Raw genomic sequence first — 24841 nt, 5'->3', positions numbered from 1 at the left:
ATCAGACCTCAGAATCAGACAATAAATTAAGCGGTATTATATTACTACGACGGCTACTTAAACCAGGGCGATTTTTCGAGCCATTCCTCTAAGCCAATCCCATCCTCAAGGCATCGATGAAACCGGTCCATTGTTATACCACCATTTTCGGATTGGATTGGCTCATGTATAAACAATAATTTCAAGTCAGTAAGCCATACCAATATTTCTTTTTGTTTTAAACCGCACTTAACCATCTGTTTATTTTTATACAGGGTGACATTTAAAACAACTGCATCCTTTTAAACATAGATTATACCCATGGTTCTGAGCCATTTGAGCCTATTTTTATTTAAATTAAACGTCATCATTTTCACATTTAAAAAACCCTCAATAACTACGTCACACGCTTTATTAAAGACCAATACTACAAAAAGAAATTAAAACTAAACATGTAAATAAATGTCTGAAAAAAAAATATTTTTCTAGTATCAAGATCAAGGAAAGTACCTACAGAGTTGTCGAGATCGCTTAGCTGAATGAATTGTGTCGTTGACCTCTGAATCCGGCCGGGGTGATATGACGTATTTAGGATCGTGGATTTTGATACTTTTATTTTTTTTCTTACTTTCTGAAATATGAACCGATATTTTTCTTTTAACGTTTTTAAATACCCTTTAGATGAGTACACTTAACAGTTAAATTTATGCAGTTGAATTAAAAATCACCCTGTATAATTAACGTTAACGTTTCAAATTTTTAATACATATAATTAAACATATAGTCAAGTCTTGAAGAAACTGAAAGGCCACGCTTAGCTGTATGGCGTAGTGACGGAATTAAGATTTAAATAGTGACAGGTTGCTAGTTAATCACCCATAAGAAGAATCTAAAGATTTTAAACATTCCTTTAGTAGCCGTTTACGACAACCACGACAGAGATAAGGAGTGGTCCTATTCTAAAATATCGGCAACCACACACAAAATAATTATAAATATAATAATTAAATTTAAACATAGTTGTAAATAATCCAATAACTACTATTGAGTAATTCACAATTTTGTAAAAATTTTAAGGGTTTACAAGATCTAATGAGAATTATGAAGAATAAGCATTATTATTCCACATAAAGAATGACGAAGGTATTTCCGATGATAAGACTTCTCACATAATATTATGTGAGAAAATGCGACCTCAAAGTATGTATTCGTTATTCAGAAGTTTTTAAGGTAGTGGAAGGCTATCACTATTTTACTAAATTAGTAGTTTATTTAGTAGTATCCTGGTAACTTTATTCAGTCCGCAGTCCGAGCAGTCAAGTGGTAGTGATAGTGAGTAAACAGGCAACAAGACAGAAACTTGGAGAAAATCGAGAAAAGGATAACGGTTTATTCCTTTGTTATCTTTTCGAGTGGTTACCTTTGTTATGCGAAATGGTTTTGATTTCTATTTTTGAAGACAAAAGTATAGTCTTATTAATGAACTGAAGAGTGACCCAACAATACGCGATGTGTAGTTTTCCTCAGTCATATAAAATTACAATGTGAAATCGACAATTTTGTGGTCGGTGGTGAGTATTTTCTTTACAATTTTTTAGTTAAATTCAACAAAATGCATATCTGTGCTTCTGCACTTTGAGTGGATTGTTTTTTTGCAACAAATTTATTGACGTTTGGTGAAAGTTGCAAGATGCTGGTTTTTGTAAACTTGCGATAAACTAGTTACCCGATAAAATGTATCATGTATATCTTCATGATAATGTATGTATCGTTTGGAGTCATTTGTCACGCTTTCGTGCATGAAGCTACTTACTAGGAAATATGTGTATGCACCATACTTTCCATGTATTTGGTGATACTACCCACATTAAAATAATCATTCTGTTTCCTGTTATTTATGTCCTGAGATACGATAACTGAAGGGTTTCTTAGTTTCAATAAATGTATGCCTAGACTCCTACAGGTAGGTATTTACCTTCAACAAATGTCTGTCACAGAATCCTACAGGTACAGCTAAATACTGAAACATCGTTTATATTAAAGTATTTCTTTATGATTCTTACATACCCTATAAAATGGATGACCAATTCTATTTCTTACTAAATATTAATTACTTGCATTTGTTAAATAAATCTTTGTCAAGTAAAATCATTAAAAGTATAAAAACAAACACACATTTTCCCATTTACAATACTTATCAATATATAATAATAATAAAAACATAACTTCTTTCGCCTACCCCTCCGGGAAAGAGGCGTGATTTTATGTATGTATGTATGCATAATAATAATTATGGATAGTATATATTGCATAATTTTCAGCACAATGTAAATGTAGTTACAAAATCATTTTGAATTTCTAGCTCTTGCCTGTGACTTTATCTGCCCCAAATTTCTGTGTAGATTTAACATATCGGTGTGCTATAAAACTTCAAAGTTTTATAAAAGTCAGTAGTTTCATTCAGTTAGTCATAATTCTATGAATGAGTAAGAAACACACGCACATTGTTACAGACTTTCTTTATTTTTCTCATTTATATTACTTGCTATAATACTTTTGGCTTCTGTTGGTCTTATATATATCTGTACATTGATTTTTTGCCAATATATTCCAAGTACAGACATCACTCAGGTACTATCCATATCCCAACTTATATTTTAAACAAGCTGTTGCCTGCGTAAATTTCGATTTATTCCGCATAAACTTATTTGTAGGCAAACTCATGCCTTGAGTTCATTCAAATGATGATAACTTTTTTTTAGTGAACCGATTTTGATTAAACAAACTTTAAATGATTTTTTGTACATATGTTGACACAGTTGATAACTCTTGAAGAGGTAACAAACACACTTACTTTTGCATTAATAATACTAGTTAAGACTAAGATTTAAAAATGCATTTTTTATCTATATATCATATATGGCACTTATAATTTTCTGACTAAAAGTTATTTTGCAGAACTTTCTTTGGAGGAGAATCTTCTTCATGAACTTCTTCTAACCGATTCCAAGATGTCGTCCACGGGTCAATTAGTACCCCACGTGACGCGAGGCCCTCCAAACACCACAATCAACTTCAACGGGCCACGCATTGAAGGATCTTTTTGCACATCAATTGACTTGAATTATGATCCTGTAATAAGCGTGCTTTGCGCTATGTACGTCGCCTTTGGAATTGTTTACACGCTGTTTGGTAAGTGATATGGAAACATATTTATTTTTAAAATACATAGGATTAAAGGTATTGCTTATTGATGTCAACATAAGTATATTTATGTCTTAGTGGATACGCTTATATATAAGCTACACTATAGGCTTCCAAAGCGTAGGTGTAGAAGTAGCGGCGAAACAAACAACAGTCCAGCATTTTTACTGTTCATTTATAATTTACATGATACAATATGAAATAGGCTTGAAATTGTGTAAAGAAGGCAGTTTGTATGGCACAGTGTGTCATATCAGGTTTTCTTTTCTAAATGTAGGTATCCTTTATGGGGTAGACAGAGCCAACAGTCTCGAAAATACTGATAGATTTTCGAGACTGTCTGACTGACTGTAATTTCGAGAATCATAGAACATGATGGAATTGAGATTTAAATAGTGACTGGTTGTTAGCCCATCCTTTAGTCGCCTTTTACGACATCCATAAGAAAGATACATATGTGTGTCTAAAGCCCGTACGACACAAGAGTAATCAAGAAAATACTTTTGTACTTATACGGCCTCTGTGACGTAGCGATCGTGCGTTCGTTTGTGACATCGAAAGTCCCGGGTTCGAATCCCGGCCAGGGTATGATGGGAACCGAACTTTCCCTGATTGGCTTGGGTCTTGGATGTTTATCTATATATGTTTTTATTATAAAATATAGTATTGTTGAGTTAGTAACTCGTAACACAAATTAAATATATTATTTATTATGTATTTATTACTTTTAGAAGGAATTTGAGTTCATAAAGGATGCTTTTGTTATGCTATTTATTGTGAGCTAATTATTCTTCAATTCAGTTTTTATTTTCACCTTCGGTTTTCGACCTTCACATTCGAAAAGTCTTCATTATCCAGTGAATTAGCTAAGAATCTATAAAAATGAAGGCCAGTATTATTAACTCTAATGTTTCTAAACGCCGCAGGCGTTATACATATTCTGTTTAACTAAACAGCTAATTATAATGTAGACTCCATCATCCACTACATGGTTGGAAAATCGTATGTAATTTTCAGTTTACAGAAACCTAGATCGCGTCTTTATTCTTTACGGGTAGAAAGAGCTAATAGCCTCCCAAAGGCCATACGATTCAGTTGAATAGTTTATTTTTGCATTTTTTGGTACTGTCTATTTTCTTTTGCCATCCATTTTTTGCTCTGGCTTAGGGCACCCCTGTTCCATATAAGGCATGAATGTTACAATAGAAAAAGGAATAGGACCAACCCTCCCTTTACCAAGAATGTCATAAAAAGCAGCTAAGGGATATGCTTATAAACTTGGGATTCTTCTTTTGGGCGATGGGCTACCAACCTGTCGCTAATTAAATCTCGATTCTTCCATTAAGTCAAACAGCTGAATGTGGCCGATCAGATTGTACAAATTTTTTGGCTCTGTCAACCCCGCAAGGGATATAGACGTGATTATATGTATGTAAGTTTATGAAGGAAACTTGTCCATTGTTGCAGGTTACCGTTGTTTCAAAGCCAGTATGTTCCTCACCGGTTTTACGTTTGGATCGGCCATTGTTTATCTTATATGCCAACAGGAGAAACTGATGCCGCCATACGGAAACGTTGGTCAGTATAACATTTTTATTTAACACATTTAAACCGCGACATTGTATCTCGAAATCTCGTTTATTTTTCTTTTCGTACGAAGCGTGGCATGGCACGGGAAACGGAAGAGCGATGAGTATTTTGCCTCTATAAATGTTTTGATCGAATTAAGGTCGTGATGGAAAAAGGTGAGGTCAAGAGTACCCGAAACCGCCGAGCTAGCATGAATACATGTAGTCTCTGCCCATTCCTCCGGGAAAGAGGTGTGATTTTATAAATGTATGTATGATCTCTTGGAACTGGTATCAATTTTGGTTCCACTTGTCCAGGTGTTGCTCTATGCGGTGGACTGTTGTTCGGCCTCATCACCATGCTGATCCAGTACGTGGGCCTCTTCATGACCGGTTTCCACACGGGACTGCTCCTTGCCATCGGAGGCTTGGCCATATACGACCATTTTCTGGAGAACGGACCGGCCGCGGTAAGTATCTTTTGTGTTCGAATGTTGGCAAATAAAACTGCTTTAATGGAAATGTTTAGCCTCTCTGTCTCCGCTGCGTTCTTGGGACGGGTTTTGGGAGACCGTGCTGAGTAGCTTTTGTGTACTATAAACCACCTGCCTATCTCATCATCATCATAAAGCATTACCCGTTGCGTCCCTGCAAACCGTGCTATTGGGAGCAGTTTTTGTATACAGTCGGGGAATGATCCTCGATTTGTGTAGGGAGTAGGTACTTTAGTATGTGGAAGATTTACAGTCTTGATTAATACTATAGGTATTATTTAAATCATATAACTCATCCTGAGTTAGAGTATTGAATTCTCCGAGAGACAGTCACCAGATTTCGTAAACCTAATAAATAAAGTTTTATTCACCATACCATTATGAGTTATGACCGTATATACCATATGACCATAGGCGCTGTCATCCCAGTAACGTTTGGTTTTGTTTCTTCCTCGTCGAGGAAAAGTCAGGGTCAGTCAGGGTGGTCGTGGTCAAGATCCAGTCGGGGTAAGTCGGTTTACAAGGAACGACTCTCGTCTGACTTCCGTGATCAATTTGAAAGGGAGTTGTTGGTTTACTATGTGACATTAATAATGCCTTCAATTACCTCTGATGGTGATCACCAGCACCTATGAAGACTGCCGTTTTATTATTATATCATTTTTTATTCCGAGTATTGCTTTTGTTCTTTGAAAACGTTTTCCTGTAAACTTGATGTGTTCGCTTCTAACGAATCGTTATCGGGCATAAATGGTTACTAGCTGTGTCATGCGGTTATGCCTTCGCGAATCACGTTAATGCTCGGAATTAAGATTGCCCTGTCAATATCACTGGAAAACTTCGATAGGAAGTTAATGGCACTATGTTTTATGGTATATTTCACTAACGCTAAAATAATGCTGTAACTCGGCCTGTCGTACATGCCTTTCTTTTGGCGTTAAACTCGTTTACATGCTCACCACTCTGTAGAGGAGCCCGGAGTCCGCCTTTTCACTGCTAATCCAGAATGATCCTGGATTAGTACTGGGTAAGTCCGACTTTTACACCCGTGTGACCTCCGTGCAAGCTTTGCACGGGATTCTATCTCTCATATCCAATCATGGTAACTGCTGCACTAGATTTATGTGCCTATTTACCTTAGTCGCCTTTTACGACAGCTAAAGGAAATAAATTGTGTGTATTCTAAAGTATCGGAAACCACACGTTACTTGCCATCCCACAGGTTATCGTGACAGCGCACCATATCGATATGATAGTGTTTATTTAAATTAATAAAGTTAATTTCACAAATTAATGTGCGTAAGCGCAGATGTGTACTGCGCGTGAAGCAAGCGCCTGTTTGTGTTATGTGTTTGCTCATTCATTCGTTTGCCCCCCTTTTTAAAACTATTACAACAGTATTAGGCAACGTTTACCCGACCGAATCACGGTGTTTTTTACTAGCGTGCTGTTTTTAATCATTTTAAAAGGCATATAATTTAATAAGTCTGGCTTACCGGGTGACTTTTTAAGGGTATTAAAATTTCGCTGAGAAACTTGAGTTTATGAAAATTTTAAGAACTATTCCAAAGAAATTTAAAGCTAATCCTCGAAAACATATTTAACATTCTAGTGATTAGCTGATTGTATTTGAAATTGAATTTTTAAGTTGTTATTTGATTATTTTGCTTCGAAGTTTTTGTGTGTCACGTATTGAACATATTACATAAACTTGTAAGCTGCTTAAAGTTTTGACATTTCTGTTTTTAATTCAATAAATCATTTGATCAAAGTCCCTTGAAAGTGTTTGTTTTGTAAGACAAAATTATTCGTTGTAGGCAGTAGTCCTTCACACCTACGCTTGTAACGCATAATTGGGGTTATAATTAAGAGTTGGTGTATAATTAAATTGTTTCTATTACTTGATTTGTTCTTTTAATTCACCTGGGTCTTGGTATTTTTTTATAGTAAACCAGCTTGCGGCTTTGCCGGCGTATCTCAATGATTCATTTGATAATTCGATCCTATGCACTTTTCACTACTGCTTACTAATTTTTATCACATCTATATCCTTTGCGAGGAAGACAGGATTGATCCTGTCTTGAAAAGAGTGAAAGGCCAAGATTTTTCTGAAATTTCCAGACACTAAAGGGCTGGTATACCTTATTTCTGCTGTGGTATATATATTAAATATACGGGACACATTTTCTTTATATGTATACACAAATTTTGTACCATTTGTACAGTCAACCGCAAGTTACCCTACGTGGAATTCTATGACGTTATATGTAAAATTCGTAGTGGATTTCGGTAATTTGATATGTTGTTGCCTGTTCACAAGTAACAAGAGTCCCATAATATAAGGAAAATTACATTCGGGACGGCGTAATCTGCGTGATTTGTCTTTATTTATACATTGACATATATATCTTCTGAACCAGTGGATTGAAATTAATGAGCTTGTTAGTGATCCGCGGAAACTATGCTTCTGTATATAATTATGTCACAATGACCTAATATGGAGTAGCTAGTTAATTAATATGTATTATAGACCGTCCTGTTTGTGATTTTGTTATCAAATATTGAATGGATCAAGTTCGTCATATCATATTAATTACGATTAGCCATTGTTTGGACATTCTAGTGCAGCATTATCTAATATGGTTTAGGTAATCATGTAAAGGTTGTGGAGAGAGTTGATTCGTATAAAAACCTGACTTACTCAATCCAGGAACATGTTCAAATGGGGCTGACCCGGTGAGGATGTAACGGTTTTGTTAAGTTAATATTTTGTGATGTGATAGCTGTAACGCTCAATAATGTTTTTAAACAAATAAAAAAAACCTTTTTGTAACCTTTTTGTGATCTTTAGAGTCCTTGAGTCCTGTTTTATTTTCAAATATTATTTAACTAACGCCCGCCGTGTTATTTGATGCCTATGAACACTTTTCGTTTTACGCGAGCGTAGCAGCGGTTGTAGTCTAGTGTAGTAGCGACAAAATTTTATTAAAAATAACTCGAACATTCGGAATACGAGACCAAGAATCTAGGTATGGCTCAGGTTAATCTTCTTGAAGCATTAAAAACTAAGTTATTTTCATTTCAATCTTATAAGAATAGTTGTGGAAATATTCCAGGGCTTAACTCGCTATTATGAGACCAGGGAGATATTTAAATTTGCATTTCAAGTAGGTACGAAAGGGGATTTTTCTAGAATAGACTAGGGCATAGCAAATGGTGTTTTCCGCGCGAACGGAAAGCGGGGCCAATTTAGCTCGCAGCGGAAATCAGAAACGCGATGAAGTTTTACGCAGAAATAAAATAAAACGAATGCAGTTCAGGTGACGACGGAGTTTATTGAAAAAAATCAGTGAAGTCGATTTGAAAATCTTATATTATGCGGATAAAGTTCGATAATAAGAAGAGTCTAGACTCGTGGTTATATCTACTATGTTCGGTGAGAAGTTTGAAGGTTGAAGTTAGATACTATTTGTAGTTAATACTTGGGTGATAGGAACAAACAATGCAGATTTTTTTTTGCCTTATAAGAACATACATACATATAATCACGTATATATCCTTTTCGAGGTAGACAGAGCCAACATTCTTGAAAAGATCGATATGCTATGTTCAACTGTTTCATAAGTATATACCGTTTATTACGTGTGTATAAGTTTTGTGCCGGCTGATTGTTCCTCTTCCCGCGCGCATTAATAAAGTCAACCAAGGGACAGGCTAACAAACATGCGATTCTTTTATAGGATGGGCTAGCAACCTGACTTTCCATAGTTATCTGCGTCTTCAATTTAAAGTTGGCGAGGTTGACTTTACTGCAATAATCAATTTGAGGCTAGCTCAGTTTGGGTTATTATGGAATCAATTTAGTTTTAACAATAATTAATTATTGTAGCCGATGATTTGCTCTTTGTTCCCAAAATCCTCGAATGACGCAGTGGTATTGGAAATTAGTCGAAAATGTGATGTCACTTCATATCCGTGAATCACTATTATTCGATAAAAACATATTATGTAAATCAAAGTATGAGTTGATGGATATCTAATGAACGCACTGAGCAGGATAAATAATTTGTAGACATTGGCGCGATGTTATTTGCTCTGTGGTGTTGATAAGCCCATAATGACACAATTTTAGTAAAACCACACCCCCTTTGAATGCTAAGTAATTATTTTCGTTCCACCAGAGACTTATTGACCTTTAGGAGTTAGTAATGTAGGTTCCCTTGCACATAGTTAAGGTCAGACGGGAATCAATAACCGTGTAATAATAACCTGACTTATGACCACGTTGACCACTAACCAGAAGCAAGCTAATGGATCGGGGTCATAAACTTGACTGCTTTTGGGTATGCGCTTTACTAGCTGCGGCCCGTAACTTAGCTACCGTGAGAATTTCCAGGTGAAAAGTACCTACCCTGTATGTTAATCCACTCGTGTACAAATTAACATCAAAATATTTCTAGTAGGTTTTGCGTGAAAAATACACATTTATACATGTACCTACATTCAGAAAGAGTAATTGGAACATGGTACAATTCCAACCTTTGCCTCCCACTGCATCGCGCTTTTTTACTCAAGCACCATAACAGCCACATACGCTCTTACACACGTGAATTTTTACGTGGTATTTATACTAGTGAAGATTCAACAAACACTGCTATCTAGTATAGACAAATACGATTCTCTTGTACATTTATGTATGTTATGTAGGTGATAGTAATTGAACGTGCGTATGGGATGCACTGGACCAGCAATGCGTTCTAACAATATAATGGTGGCCTCAATTGTTCGCGTCTACGTGTGCCAGTTACACGTTATGTATGTGCACGTCTATTGTTGGTTTAATAATCTGATAGCAGTAGTATTGTCCTTTAATAAAACAAACGCCAGGTTGGCCAGTTGGTACACAAACAAGCTTTTGAATTGAAACGAAATGGTATAACTTTATTTTAACTTTATTAGGTTAAAAGTTTAACCAAAACTTGCCAATATATACATGCGGAACCGAGCGGGTCGGTGTAGGAACAGCCTTACCTAGGAGGCGGTTTATATCAGACTCACAAAATTTATACAACTTGTGAGTCTGATATACCTACTGCCCTGCCCTGCCTTTACCTGAGATTACCTGATGACGGCCACCGAAGAGACTGTAAATTGGCACACTATAGTGGGAAAATTCGATTATCGTTGGAAATATGACGACTCGATAAGAAGACCCCCATATGTTATAGGTAAAATTATGTACCGGGCGGCACTGCATTGTTTACAGTCATAGCCCAATAGTCACAACTTTCAAAGGCCACGTTTAGCCGCATCGGTTTGTGATACTATGGTTTTTCAGGGAATGACAGGATGCTCACAACTTATTATCGCCTAAAAGAAAGATCTTTGTAGCATAGATTTAATATAAAGTTCGGTAGTACATTGCTTATTTAGAAATCCAAGCGGGCCAGTCCCTTGACCGACTTGAACTGTCCAGTAAGGAAAGCTAACAATCTATTATTATTTTTATACAAGGCGCTATTGCCATGGCGTCTGTTATATTTCAACTTATATTATTTGACCTTCACGAGAATTGTAACTGTGTTATTTAGTTAATAAAGCCTATATTATTTCCGACTCTGTTACGTCATATAACTAGTTACAAAGAGTTAATAACATCGTCACGGTAAATATTATACCAGAGCGGTCGGTGGTCGAATAGGTAAGGTGCTCGGTTAAAATGCGTGATGCGCAGAAAGGCACAGATACGAATCCCACCTCGGCCATGTACCAATGGCTATTTTTGAAGTTATGTACTACTCTGTCAAGAAAGTAGCAGGAAAAGATCAATAATACACAAACTGTTTGTTATTCATCCAAATTTATTTTATCACCTTCAAAATATGCTCCTTTCGAAACGATACACTTACGCCAACGAATAATCCAATCATCAAAACATTTTTTAAACGCTGTTTCCGGAATTGAGGTCAGTTCTCGCCGCGAATTCTCTTTTATGTCTTCTACCGATTGAAAACGGGTGCCACGAAGTGGTAATTTGAGTTTAGGAAAAAGAAAAAAGTCGGCTGGAGCCATATCTGGTGAATATGGTGGTTGCTCGATGGTATTTGTTGAGTGTTTGGTTAAAAATTCGTTCACAATGATGGCCTTGTGCGAAGGTGCATTATCATGGTGCAAAATCCAAGAATTTTCTTTCCACAAATCTGGCCTTTTTCGTCGGATTTGCTCTCTTAAACGCCGCATAACACTCAAATAATATTCCTTATTTACCGTTTGACCTTCCGGCAAGAATTCCGAGTGCACAACACCGCGATAGTCAAAGAAAACAGTCAACATGACTTTGACTTTTGAACGTCTTTGGCGTGGTTTTTTCGGTTTCGGTTCAGTTGGAAGGCGCCACTCCGAAGCTTGTTGACTAGTTTGCATGTCAAACTCGTAAACCCACGTCTCGTCACCAGTAACAATGCGTTTCATGAATGTTGGGTCGGAATTGACTCGTTCTAGCATGTCCTCAGCGAATCTCATGCGATTGAGTTTTTGAAAAAAATTCAGGTCTTTTGGGACTAGCCGAGCGGCAACATGTTTCATACCCAAATTATTAGTTAAAATGGTACGGATCGACTCGTGAGATACAGAAAGTTCGGTGGCTATCTCTCTCAAAGTTGAATGAGGATTTTCAGTCACTATTTCCTTCACTTTTGCGATGTTAACTTCAGTTGCAGACGTTGATGGCCTACCAGAGCGAGGCAAATCTTCCATCACATCTCGACCGCTTTTGAAAGCTTTGTACCACTCATAAGCACGAGTTTTTGATAAAGTTGATTCACCGTAAGCCTTCTGTAACATTTTCAGTGACTCCGAACACGATATTCCATTGGCAATGCAAAATTTAAGACAAACTCTTTGTTCGATGTTTTTATCCATTATGAAATTAGCAATACACACTAGATATGATATAACTAAAAATAGCACTGTATTTAATGTAAACAACAGATGCAACTCAAACTCCGCGCCAAAATGGAAAACAGTTGTGCCAATCTAACAACAACAAAAAAAACAAAAATTTGAATTTGGAACCATAAATAAATAATCCATTCCCGATACTTTTCTGACTGAATGTACATTAGTTTGAATAATAACCTAATAATATTAAATATTTTTTTTTATACATATTATAGAAAAGTAATGAAATATTTAAACGTATTTTGTTCTTAGGGATTATGAAAAGCTATTTTTTGTGTACATTTATCGTACAAATCACAAATAATGAATTAGCCTTAAAGTAAGTCCGAGGTATGAGTTATGAGATACTTACATAACGTCTTTACAAATTTCAATATGTACCTATATGTTTGGATAAATTTATATGTTAAGTGGTTTAGCTGAGAATGTACCTATCAAACTATTAGTTCCATATTTAATGTTAATATTGATAAATACGTACATAAACATCAACAAACGTCTGTTTCGCGATAGAACGCGGGACCTGTGGTTAAGAAGCAAGAACAAGCTGTCAACCAACTATCATTAGGAAGCAGACTCTGTTTGTTTTTTTTTCTACTTTATTTGTTTGGCGAAGCGAATAAATTTGACATCTCTTAAATGTGTGATGCGCGAAAGCGATGGCCGTGCATTCCAATAATTATTCGGACGAACAAACACGATGAATAATTTATAGACCTCAGAGTAACTAATGTGTGCAGAGCTGCTCGCATTTTGCATACGCCGCACATGCGACCGATAATATGGTATGGGATCTTTGATGTGATTTTTTGTTTAGTTAGTATAGATAAAGTTAAGAGAGAGTTTCATAGATAACGGATACCTGGTTTCCTCAAGACACATGAGGATGTAACCAGAAGTAGCAACAAAAGGATAATTCTCGAGTAAAATTTTATCGGTATAGAATAAAAGAAATCAGACTTACTGGGTTCCCTGAGAGAGAGAGGAAGTCCTAAGATGCACTAGTGTGACATCAAATAAAAATGTCTTGAAAGGAAATGGAAGAGACTTCCCGGCAGTGAGACGAATGAACAGGGGACCATTATGCCTCATTTATATATTTATAGCTTAACCCTAATACGGCGTATGCTCAAGACTGCTGATGGTGAACCTAAATAATTATTTGCAAAATTTTCGCGCGCGCTTTTCTACAATGAAGGCTATCTTAATTCTATTCTTCGGACATACTCGACTGTTTTATATGTATTGTGTTCCATGTAGATTAGTATAGATTAGATTGCTTTCGACAGACGTGCAATGCGAATGATTATTACTTTCCTCATATTAAGCATTTCAGCTTGTGAAATTATACTTTAATTTTATCTTGTGAGATTTGAACCCGGCACCCTTGGGGTTTTTTATAAGCCAGAATCTTAGAATACTCGTCCGCCAACGCTTTTTTTATTCCCCCTCCTAGCGTTGATACTGGTTGTAACCAGGATGTATCCTCGCGTCTTTGAAGAGGAGACTGGGGTGGACCTTATGATCATGATCTCGGATTGAGGTTTTTACAAGAAGCAATTCCCATCTGACCTCCGCAACCTTAGCACGGGTATAACACATACACTTCTTATTTCGGTTGGGCATATCAAGAACAGACTCCGGCAACCTATTATAAAATCGTATACATAAAATCACGCCTCTTTCCCGGAGGGGTAGGCAGAGACTACCTCTTTCCACTTGCCACGCATCCCTGCATACTCGGCGGTTTCGGGTACTTTTGACCTGACCCTTTACCAGGACGTCCTTAATTTGATCAAGATATGTTCGTCTAGGTCTTCCCACCCCGACCTTTCCCTCCACACTCTCCATGTATATCTGCTTAGTCAACCTGTTTTCATTCATCCTCTCCACATGACCGAACCATCTCAACATACCCTTTTCTATTCCTGTAACTACATCTTCTTTCACATCACAACATTCCCTTATCACCTTTAATGTACAAAAGTAACAAATTATGTTAGTAAATGTATGACCACACTATCCTCGTGTTGGTCCTGCAAAGTTAATGAGGTAAATAAGTAAGTAGGTCACACGACCTGGATGAAGAGAAGTCGTCACACGTCTTATTCAGACTATAGTCTGCTAACGATATCACTTCACTTATTTATGTGGATTTACTTTGTAGTAGCTTTTACTTTGATGAGAAAATATTTTTGTTCCATACTGATCTGGAAGCGGAAAATAAGCTAATATAAATACAAAGATTTTCCATGATTTTTCGAATATAAAATGAGCTACAAACCTGTCATTATCTGTGAATCTTTATTTAATATGCCATGCAGTTGAATTGAGCATTCTTATTTTAAGACATTTCGCTCTGTCTACGCCGTGAGGGATAAAGTCGTGATTATATGTGTGTAATTTATATCGTTATAGTATTTGAAGCTTTAGCGAATTTGGTTTATTATTGTCTTGTTGTTTTTTTTGTACTAAGTTTTTTGTATAGTTTTGTTTATGTATTTCGATCCTTTGTATTATGCCGGACACTTTACGCCCACGTGTGGACAATCGCAGCGTATTAAAACAAGATTACTGGGTCCGATGACCTCTCCATAAAGTGGCGGTTAAACTTACTGGTTAAGGAAGAAGTTTCAGATTGTGTCCACTCTTTATCCTGTAGTTGATTTCATGCATCAAAACTTATATTTAGGGGTTTGTACCGTGGTACAAAAAAGTGTGTGCAGGGCCAGGTGCTTCCCGCGTTATAAGGAAAGCTTTGTTATTTTTCATTAAGGGCGATGGCTAGCAATTGTCACTATCTGTAAAACAACACACTTTCTTGTCTTGCGACAATAAGCTCTGCCTACCTCGTAAATGATTAATATGTGTGTCTTATACCATTGAGTTGATCCAAAATACGCTCGATATAGTTCAGGTTGCATCACAACGATGCAACTATCGATTGCGGAACCTCTATCATCAAACATTTATCGACGCAGTACGAGTCTATTTTGGTCTCATACATTATTGTACGTACGTAATTTCAGATCATTTTGTAAGTAGCTGTATTGTGTATGTGTTCCATGCTGGGCTGGTAGCGAACATATACTATGTGCCAGCTAATTCTTCTTGAAGTTTCTCTAAGTCCATCAAAGCAAAAGCATTTATATATTAGGCATACTTTTTCGGCGATGAGCTAGCAAACGTGGCTTTGAAATTCTATGCCAACCAGAGCTGGTTAGTCGTAGCTTAGTTTTATGACTTTGCTCTGTCTATCCCAAATGGGATAAAGACGTATTATGTACCACTGTGTATGTTCCCTTGCGCTATTATGTTTAACCGAGCATTAGTGAAGACCGCTGCCCTTAACGTCACGCGGTAACATTCTAAGTGATTTTAGCCCTTTAAGAACAAGACCTCTCCATCTCAACGGCGTGGATGTCGTAAAAGGTGACACAAGGAATTATCTCTTACCACCATGATCTAACGGCTGCTGGCAAGCGGAGATATTACCTGATACTTCCCCACTCCCAGATTATGGTTATAGGAGTACCAGGTTTCTGCTCTTCGAGGAAAGGAAGCGAATGAGTCAAACGCAGCATGATTTTTAGTTTTACATGATATGAATTTTATTTCCGATTGAGCCTGTGTATTTTTAGCTTGCGGTATGATGAAAAAAAAAAACATTGAAGCTTTGCAAATGGATTACGTAAAAAAGAATGTTATTCGTATTTTTCTCTTGCATTTGCGATTTTTCGCTGCGCTGCGCTAACTTTATTTTTTTTATCAATATTTGTGTTTTAATTGGAAGCCTATTTCAGTGGATGAAATATTTATTTAATAGCTCAGGAAAAATAATATGACGATTTTATTTCAGTATTTTATTTCAGTGTGTACTGTTGAATAAATAGAAAAGCACATTTTTTGCCTCTTTCTAACATGCATACATAAAATCACGCCTGTATGTATGTATGTATGTTATAAAGAGGCAAAAAATGTGTTGAATAAATAGAAAAGCACATTTTTTGCCTCTTTATAACTGTGTTAATATAAATAATAGTATAATTAATATTGCATAAGGATGTTAAGAATTGGTTTTTTTATATTTTTATGCACCTTGCATATTTAATTAGCTATATTCTTAACCGGTAAAGCATATTTATTAATCAAATGAATCTACTAACCAACCGAACGTGGCGGCAAATAGTATTTTATAGTTCATTGACGATTGTATTGGTGAGATTTTTAAGGAAGTCAAGATAATCCTACTACTATTATAAAGGCGAAAGTTTGTATGGATGTATGGATGTTTGTTACTCTTTCACGCAAAAACTACTGAACCGATTACCATGAAATTTGGTATGTAGGTAGCTGAAGACCCAGAATAACACATAGGCTACTTTTTATCCCAGAGTTCCCGCGGGATTGATAGGGTTTCCATGCGGACGAAGTCGCGGGCGGCCTCTAGTTGTATTAATAAAAAAAAACAATATTGTTTCAGTATTGGCTGTTCGTTGTTGTGTTGCTCGGGTCTGGAATCTTCTTTGCCGTGATAAACCTCTACTGGAAGAAAGGTGAGCACGCTTATCAGTAGATAACTCATTTGACAATCTTATCTCTTGTTGCAATGAAAGTTGTGTCATTGTACTTAGTAATATTTGTTTACAAGCTCTCGCACACGACTGCCTCTCTTTTCGCGCAGAGTGTAAATGTCAATTAAGACTTGTAAACTAAGAATCTTACCTATAATCTCTTTGAAGACTGGATAGCATCCTGTCACTTATTTGCATCTCAGCCGTACAGCTAATCGAGCCTTATTAGGTTTGTTACGTACTAGTGTTACTTACTAGTATGTAAGAAAAAAAAAACGCGACGCCGTTTTTATCGCGCGATAAACTATCGCTGTTTCATACATACATACATATGGTCACGTCTATATCCCTTGCGGGGTAGAGAGAGCCAACAGACTTGAAAAGACTGAATGGCCACGTTCAGCTATTTGGCTTAATAATAGAATTGAGATTCAAATAGAGACAGGTTGCTAACCCAACGCCTAACTAAGAATCCCAAGTTTGTAAGCCTATCCCTTAGTCGCCTTTTACGACATCAATTAAGATATTCCTCGAAGAATATCGTAAATTTTGGCCGAAGAATCAGTCACTTATGTCCTTTTTTTATACAATACTAGTTTTTACTTGCAACTCCGCCTGTGTAAAGCAACATCTCGTGGTAATGTTTTAAACTCTTAATGCCTCCATGTATGTACCTCCTAAGGAACATACTTATTAAATTTCAGTTCCCAAGTAGTTTCGGCCGCTGTGTCACAGTCAGTCACAAAAGAGTTTTATAAATATTAATTGATGGATAATGAACTGATAAATAGATTTTCTTTTCAGTACTGACGATATTTGGCACGAGCGTGTATGGCGGCGCGGTCATAGCAACATCGTTGGACTACTTCTTTGAAAGGATGATGATGCTCAAATGGGTAAGCATTTTAGTCTATTGTGAAAAGCGTGCCGTGTGGTTCCCGGCACCAATACAAAATAGGACCACTCCAGCTCTTTCCCATGGATGTCGTAAAAGGCGACTAAGGGATAGGCTTACAAACTTGGGATTCTTAGTTAGGCGATGGGCTAGCAACCTGTCACTGTTGAGAAGATCAGATGGGAATCGCTTCGTGTTAAACCTGACTTACCTAATCTCGTTTGTTTGTCGTGTGGTGGTAGGTTCACTCCGAACAGCGTAGTATGCAACTGGAACTAAGGTCAGAAGAATAACGATGAAACAGAATTAGGTATTCTCAGAATACATACGTAAAATCATCTCTTACGAGGTAGACAAAGCCGGCAGTTGGCGAGGACTGAAAGGACTCGTTCACCTGCATGGTTTAACGAGGGGGTTGAGATTCAAATAGTGACAGGTTGCTAGCCCATGGCCTTAATATAATGGCATAGCCCGTGGTATATAAAATGAGAATCCCAAGTTAATTAGCCAACCTATCTATATATATGGAGTGCTCCTTTTCTAAAGCCTCGAGAAACCTATTCTGCTAATGAGAACACATATTATCTTTAAGCTAGTTATAAGTATTTCTTAAGCTAGCTAACAATGTGAGCATAGCGGTTAAAACGGTGTTATTGAATTTTCGGTAGCAAGTGAAAAGGCAACATAACTTTCGCGTTTATAATGCAACAGTACATTGAACGAATTGTGTGAATTAAACTTTTTGTTGAGCAGTACGATTGTTTAACTAGTGTTTCTATTGTTGGGAGATCTCGCTGAGAGATATCACAACAAAAACCAGTGCCCATTACGTAATATTGTTTTTCTACAATTAGTCATGTAGCACAGAATAATTTCTAGCAATATCGTAGCTGAATAAATGAAAATAAACGTTAATACATAGAAATAATGGCGTTTACATACTTTGAAGCGAAGAAAATTATTTGGGTCAGTGGTAGGTCCACTTGGTTTTGATATACATTTTCTACATATAACTTGATTTTTCACTACGTTGGTAGGGACGGGCCTAGACGAATATTCTTTGATCTAATAAACGTCTTTAAAGGTCTGATAATATAAGAATACTAAAAAATTACGAGGTTGTACGAGATCTGTTTTAAGCTCTGCCTACCCAAATCCGGCAAAACAGCGATCGTTATGTATTAAAGTATCGCCACGCTAATTATTTTTAACTCCATAGTCGTTAATTACCTACATATAAAGAGACATATTTTGCTGATATCGAAATCGCAAAAGCACTGAGGATTGGAGTATATATACAACCTCCGATTCACCATTATCATAATTGCGGTTCCCTAATCACACCCGGCCTGGCAGAAGATCTTTCCTTTTGTTTCTGCTAATAAAAGACAAAATAATTTAAAAAACAAATATCGTTTCTTTCAGTTGCTAGACAGAGCACGACTAGAGCCCGCAGTGGCGCCCCCGTGTAAATTCTCATGGCTAACTCTTGCCGCGTGGCCGGCCGCCGCCATTGTGGGGCTCACTGCGCAGTGCGCCTTGACCGCGTCGGGCATATACCACGAACAGAGTAAGTACATACTCCATCTACATACATCGAAGGATTTTTATTTACAAAAAAAAAATCTGTAGGTCTTGAGATTTAGGTGACTCGGTGCATCGCTACGCAAAGGGTAACGTGTATTACATAGATTTTAAACAGCTTGAGGTAGCCCTAAAGTTAGTAAAACATCTCTATCTGTCATTGGGGTAGGTAGTTACCAGTCCGCTATATCTAGAGACCGGATAGAGCCGTTAGTTCGGACTAAAATTTGGGTTAAAGGAGGCGAGCACCATGCACTGTTAGAATTTTTTGATATACGCTCTTATATATTATATCTTTATAAATTTTTTTATCTCGCAGTGTTTTGACCGCGTACGGCATATACCATGAATTAAGGCAGTTGCAAATGCTTTGTTTTACTCAAAATACTCGTAAACTCGTAAAATTGTTTATATTAAACTTTTACACAAAGTTATAACATACATTAAGTAGGTACCGCGACAAGACAACAACACGAACTTAATATACCAACTGTCAAAAAAAGTATTGCCAACCTTTCTCTTTCTTTTTTTTAAGCATAGACATTGCATATACTTTAACAGTTATGTTCAGTCAATATAATTTGTTTTCAAAGGTATAAGCGCACAAAAACGCCGCCTGAAGGCCCAACAGTCGCGGCCGATCACCCGCGAACAGAGGGCCGAGATGAAGCAACGCAAGTACCGGTATTTGTACCAAGTGCGTACTGCGCACGGGGACGTTATTTCACAGGTACGCACGTACTTGATTATGTAACGATACATTGTAAAATGTACCCCTTATAAAAGCGCTGCTGTCCTGGCGAAACATAAGGTTAAAGTACCCTGAACCGACGAGCTAACATAAAGGGAGTTAATGTGGACGAAGCGAAAGATGTATAAAATTCTCAAACCAAATCAAGTCCTGGACTGGTTAAAAGGAAACTACATCCAGCGTATATACATTTTAATTTAATTCACAACCTTTAACTGTCTCACTGCTGGTATATTCTTCTTTTAGGTGATGGGCTAAGAACCTATCGCTATCTCAGTATCTCAATTCCATCATTAACCTATCGAACGTCGTGGGCTCTGAGTCTTCTTTCTATTAGCTCGACTATAAAGACGTAATATTTGTATATTTCAATTTTTTATTTATTTATTTACAGTCATACGTACAAGCGCTACAGAAGAAAGCCCAATGCGGCAACTGGAGCGGCAGCGGCGGCGGCGAGTGTAGCACATTGCAGAGCGACTCCACACACCTCACAGTGCTGGCCGGCTCGGAACACGCCCCGCCCACAGACTCCGACGACGATCTCAACCAAATCCGAGCGGCTCATTAGCGGGTGAGTATGTTGTACGGTGCACAGTGCGGCAACGTACGTGTTATAAGGCCCAGAGCGGCAACAGATGTCATTAAATAAGGCCCAGTGTAAAGAAGTATGCATAGTGCAGCTGAGAACGTAAATACTGATGCTTGTTATAAAAAAAATTGTCAAGATCAATCCCCTTTAATCATATCGGAAAGTCACCATCGAAAAGACAGGGCCCAAGGATGAATGATATTTTTGGAACGTATATAAATACAATATCGTAAATAATACCCGATAAATAATGAAATATTTAGCGGGCCTTAATACCTATTTTACCAATTGTCATTTCTTTTCAGGTTGGTATTATGAATGAAGTATTTGGAGGTGAGATTTATTTTAAATTCTTTGTATATCCAGTATTATTGTAAGAGAATCCACTCATTATTCCATATTATTATAGTGGTTATCATATACCTAATTAATCATATTTAATGTGAATAATTTGTATTCAATTTTAATTATTACTTGTGACTTTGTGTGTGGAGTTCAAGGCCTATGTATGATTTATTTATCAGAATTATAATTAAGATAGGTCTTTTAATCGACGTTTTAATGAAGTGACTAAGATTTTCGATGAATTTATATTAAATATTAAAAACTGCCACAGATTTTGACTTCGCTTCTTCGTCGTCCGATGTTTTTAAGATAAGTTTTCAAACGCCTTGCTAAGTAACGTGTTTTTAAAATTTTAAAAGCGATAAGTATCTTAAAAGTTTATTCAATACTTTATTACTTTTTATCACATAAGTTTCATTTTTCAGTAGCTATATAGACGATTGCCTTATGAAAGTAATAATTTGATAATCCGTTATAAGACTTGCCCACGATATCACTGCCATATTGACTTTTACTGTTGGTTTTGTAAAAATATTAAAAGGTCTTGAACTCCTTTCAATAATAAATGGTTGTGTTGTTGTTTCTGATTGCTTTAAATATGTATTCAAAGATTGAATGATTCTTTTGTAATATTTTAATTGTGTGTTTAATTGTGAATTAACTTGGAACCTACCTATCCGTTTGTGAAATGGTAAGAACGTAATGACTATTTGGAATGAGGACTCCTTGTTATAATTTTTTTTAATGTCCGGTAATAATTAGTAATTTCATTGACAATATTTATCTGCTGTATTCTTCTTAAAACGGTTAAATAAAGCCTAATGATTTGTCATTTTAATACAAACAAATAGATAGGTTCTGAGTCCTTGTAATACATTGTTATTTATTTATTTAGCTTTTCGTACAAACGCAAATCGATTAGAATTAGAGTATCGATTAAAATTCTGAATTTGATGCATGTTATTGTTAGGATCCTTGAATGAGCCTTCGTAAATGCTGGTTAGACTTTTTATCCCTAATATTATTTTTATTGACGGTGTCAGAACTTCTTTCACGAAATGATGAGGTTAAATTTTATAGAATATAGGTTGAAGCTGACTTATACGGCCCCACTCCCACAGATCGCCGTGGATAATAAGGCCCGGATTTATAATACTAAATCAAAATAGAAAAAGTGACTAAAACACACATTTCAATAAATATGTACCTTTATAGATGCCTATGACTGCCAAAATAAACGAATTATGAAAATTATTTTCCATATGGGCATGTGTCGTATAAGTGAGCCAGGACCCAGGACCTATTAAGGCCAAATAGTATTTGCGGTTTCCCCTCGAAGTCTCATTTTAGTGGTTCATAGATTAAAGTAGTTGTGTCTTAACATTTTCTTGCCAAATTCCGTGCGCCGATGATATCGGAACGCTTTTCCTGTCCATTTTTAGACGACCATTTTATGAAAATTTGTTCTCATGTGACTCTTTAAAAGAGTAGGGTACGACGTTGGAATATATTATTTAGAGGTTCAACCGTACGCGTTTGTTGACTTTATTTCGCACTGATTTATAAATGCTAAGCATTCTTGTTTTAAATATAATGTTTAATTTTTTATTTACTATGTAAATGGCCAGTTGAGAGCTTGGTGTGTTTGCTCATTAGGTGTCGCTCATTTGTGAAAAATATATTTTTTTTTTGTTTTATGTGATTCAGCCATAGCACTCAAGTGGCCATACCGTTCTATTCAACGTGTGATAAGTTAATTTATTTGGCCAAAGTTTATTTTAGTTGTTACAGCGCTAAGTGCACAAAAATGTTTTCTTTTTCTTAAATGTTTATATTGGGAGCTTTTTAATGTAACTAAGTATAATGTATATGAAATATATGATGATAAGTTATTCCGCGACGTAGTGAATACTAGAAATGTGAAGTGATCTTAGATTATGTATTGTAGGCGAGTGCGATTAGGCAGCACGTCTGAGTTAGACTTTTCGATTAGTCGACTATAAAAAGGGGGTGAACTGGTTTGTTTCTTTTCAAAGATTAAAAAAAGATCGCATTGATAAGTGTTTAGTGCGAGTGGACTTTGTTATAAAGACGTTTGGAGTAACTATCGGTACAGTTTAGTGTTTCAACTAAACTAAGAAGTTTAAGATGTATATGTTTATTTATAAGTAAAAATAAATTTTTTTACTCGCACTGAACACTAATCAAACTAGCTTACCCGGCTGAACGCGACGAGTGAGACTAAGCTATGTCGAACGGTTTTAATTAGATATGAAGCGATAATTGTTGTTGGTTTAGAGCGACGATAAATTTAGAATAGTGATCCAGGTGTAATTCTTAAATAGGTGGTGTTGCTAGGGACATATACATTCCTTAATCAATATTGACATGGCGCTCTTAGCCTTAACTCGATGATCATATATTCTGTGATGAATAATAAAAAAATAGACGATTTTTTGGTCGACATAAAAAAAAACAAATATTTTCACTTCACTGCCTATAGTGTCTGTAAATGTGCGAATTATGTAAGATGTATATATTATGTATTTTGATATAAGCGAAACCGCGTAGTTTAAATAGTATGGCCACGTTTAGCGGTACATTATATATATATATGTATAATAAAAATCTGTATTTTTCTCTATGTTTAAGTATTCACATGATAGCTCAATTTCTAGTCTTATTTAATTTTTGATATATTCAAAATAAGTAAAACTGCAATAACTTGCTTTAATTTTTTTTAAATTAATATCTGGTTTTATTGTTATCAATTTTAGTAAAGCATCAGTTTTTTTTTCTTTTATTATCAAATTTTAAATTTTGATTGTTTTAATAGTCAAACAAATCCAGTATGGCAATACAAATAAAAATAAATGGGATGTGAAAGTCAAATGTCAATTAAAATCTTATTGTTACATTGTTACGGTGTAAAGCCGCCATTATGCTTATTATTTGTATAATTAAATTAATTGGTTAAAATAAATTATTGTTTTGCGAAGCGTAATAGTATCGAACGTGGATAAAATTTAAATTAATTTGAACTAAAAAGATAGGTTTTCGTGTAAGAATTGATTTAAGTCAGTCTCGTTAAGTTTTTTGTAGGTACCCTATTATATTTTGACCAGTGGAGAACGCCACAGACTATTATATTGTTCGATAAATTCATTTCTAGTGGTCGCCACAGAGTTATAAAAGAGTTCGCATGTATGTGTAAGCTTTTTACGCTGTATTTTTAGCCAATTATTTCTTTAAAAATGTTTACAATTTTTTTTGCTATTGTGATGATGATGATTATATGCGTCAAATAGTGTTTAAAAGCATGATGTATGTTTAAACGCAACCAGTCCGTAATAATTTATTTCAATTTATTTATTGATGTTATACTCTGTTAAATTTAATTTTTGTAATGGAAGTTATGTATTTATTTAATTTTTGTTTTATTTTGACATCCCTTTCCCATTTTGACATCCCATTTTTATACGATTGCGCTGGTGTGCGTCAAGGAAGGTTTATGTTGTGAAGTGTATGCGTAGTAAAAAGTAAACTCCTCTTTGTTTCGCTTTAGCTCTGAATTCACACTGGGTTTTGAAGGGCCTAATGGCGCGCAATGTATAACATATTTACTTCTTTTTATTTCATAGTATGATCTACGTGATTTAAAAGTTATTTATTTTGTTAACATTTTTTCAAATACTGCTAAGTAAAAATAAAAAAGAAAAACAATGAAAAAATATGAAGTGCCTCAGGTTTAAATTTTTCTCGTGCATTCAAGTCAGAAATTAAATTTAAAAAAGAAATACCGTAATTAGTACATTAATCGCTCTGAAATTTTAATTAATAAGTACGGTGATACGTAATTATTATTCTAAGGTACACACTCAAAGTAATTTGCTTG

At 35.9% G+C, this 24841-nt stretch overlaps 1 protein-coding gene across 1 annotated transcript; it reads left to right on the top strand.

Annotated features, from left to right (window-relative positions):
- The first annotated feature begins 1185 nt into the window (after positions 1–1185).
- LOC106130609 (transmembrane protein 198) lies at positions 1186–24375 on the top strand. The gene is made up of 10 exons (XM_013329501.2): positions 1186–1550; positions 2938–3171; positions 4651–4761; positions 5070–5221; positions 16689–16761; positions 17584–17675; positions 19100–19244; positions 19852–19988; positions 20404–20583; positions 20907–24375. The coding sequence occupies exons 2-9, from the start codon at positions 2991–2993 to the stop codon at positions 20578–20580; spliced, it is 1068 nt and encodes a 355-aa protein (XP_013184955.1). The 5' UTR covers positions 1186–1550; positions 2938–2990; the 3' UTR covers positions 20581–20583; positions 20907–24375.
- Positions 24376–24841: the final 466 nt, after the last annotated feature.

The sequence above is a fragment of the Amyelois transitella genome, chromosome Z (assembly GCF_032362555.1).
Source record: "Amyelois transitella isolate CPQ chromosome Z, ilAmyTran1.1, whole genome shotgun sequence".
Taxonomy (NCBI): domain Eukaryota; kingdom Metazoa; phylum Arthropoda; class Insecta; order Lepidoptera; family Pyralidae; genus Amyelois; species Amyelois transitella.
Note: the sequence above shows the minus strand (reverse complement) of the source record. Positions and strands in the feature narration are given on the sequence as shown.

Excerpts from the sequence above, each read along its gene's own strand:
- LOC106130609 (XM_013329501.2), top strand. The coding sequence starts at position 2,991 with ATGTCGTCCACGGGTCAATTAGTACCCCACGTGACGCGAGGCCCTCCA. Across the intron at positions 4,762-5,069 it reads GCCGCCATACGGAAACGTTG|GTGTTGCTCTATGCGGTGGA; the intron begins GTCAGTATAACA and ends CCACTTGTCCAG. Across the intron at positions 19,989-20,403 it reads ACGGGGACGTTATTTCACAG|TCATACGTACAAGCGCTACA; the intron begins GTACGCACGTAC and ends ATTTATTTACAG.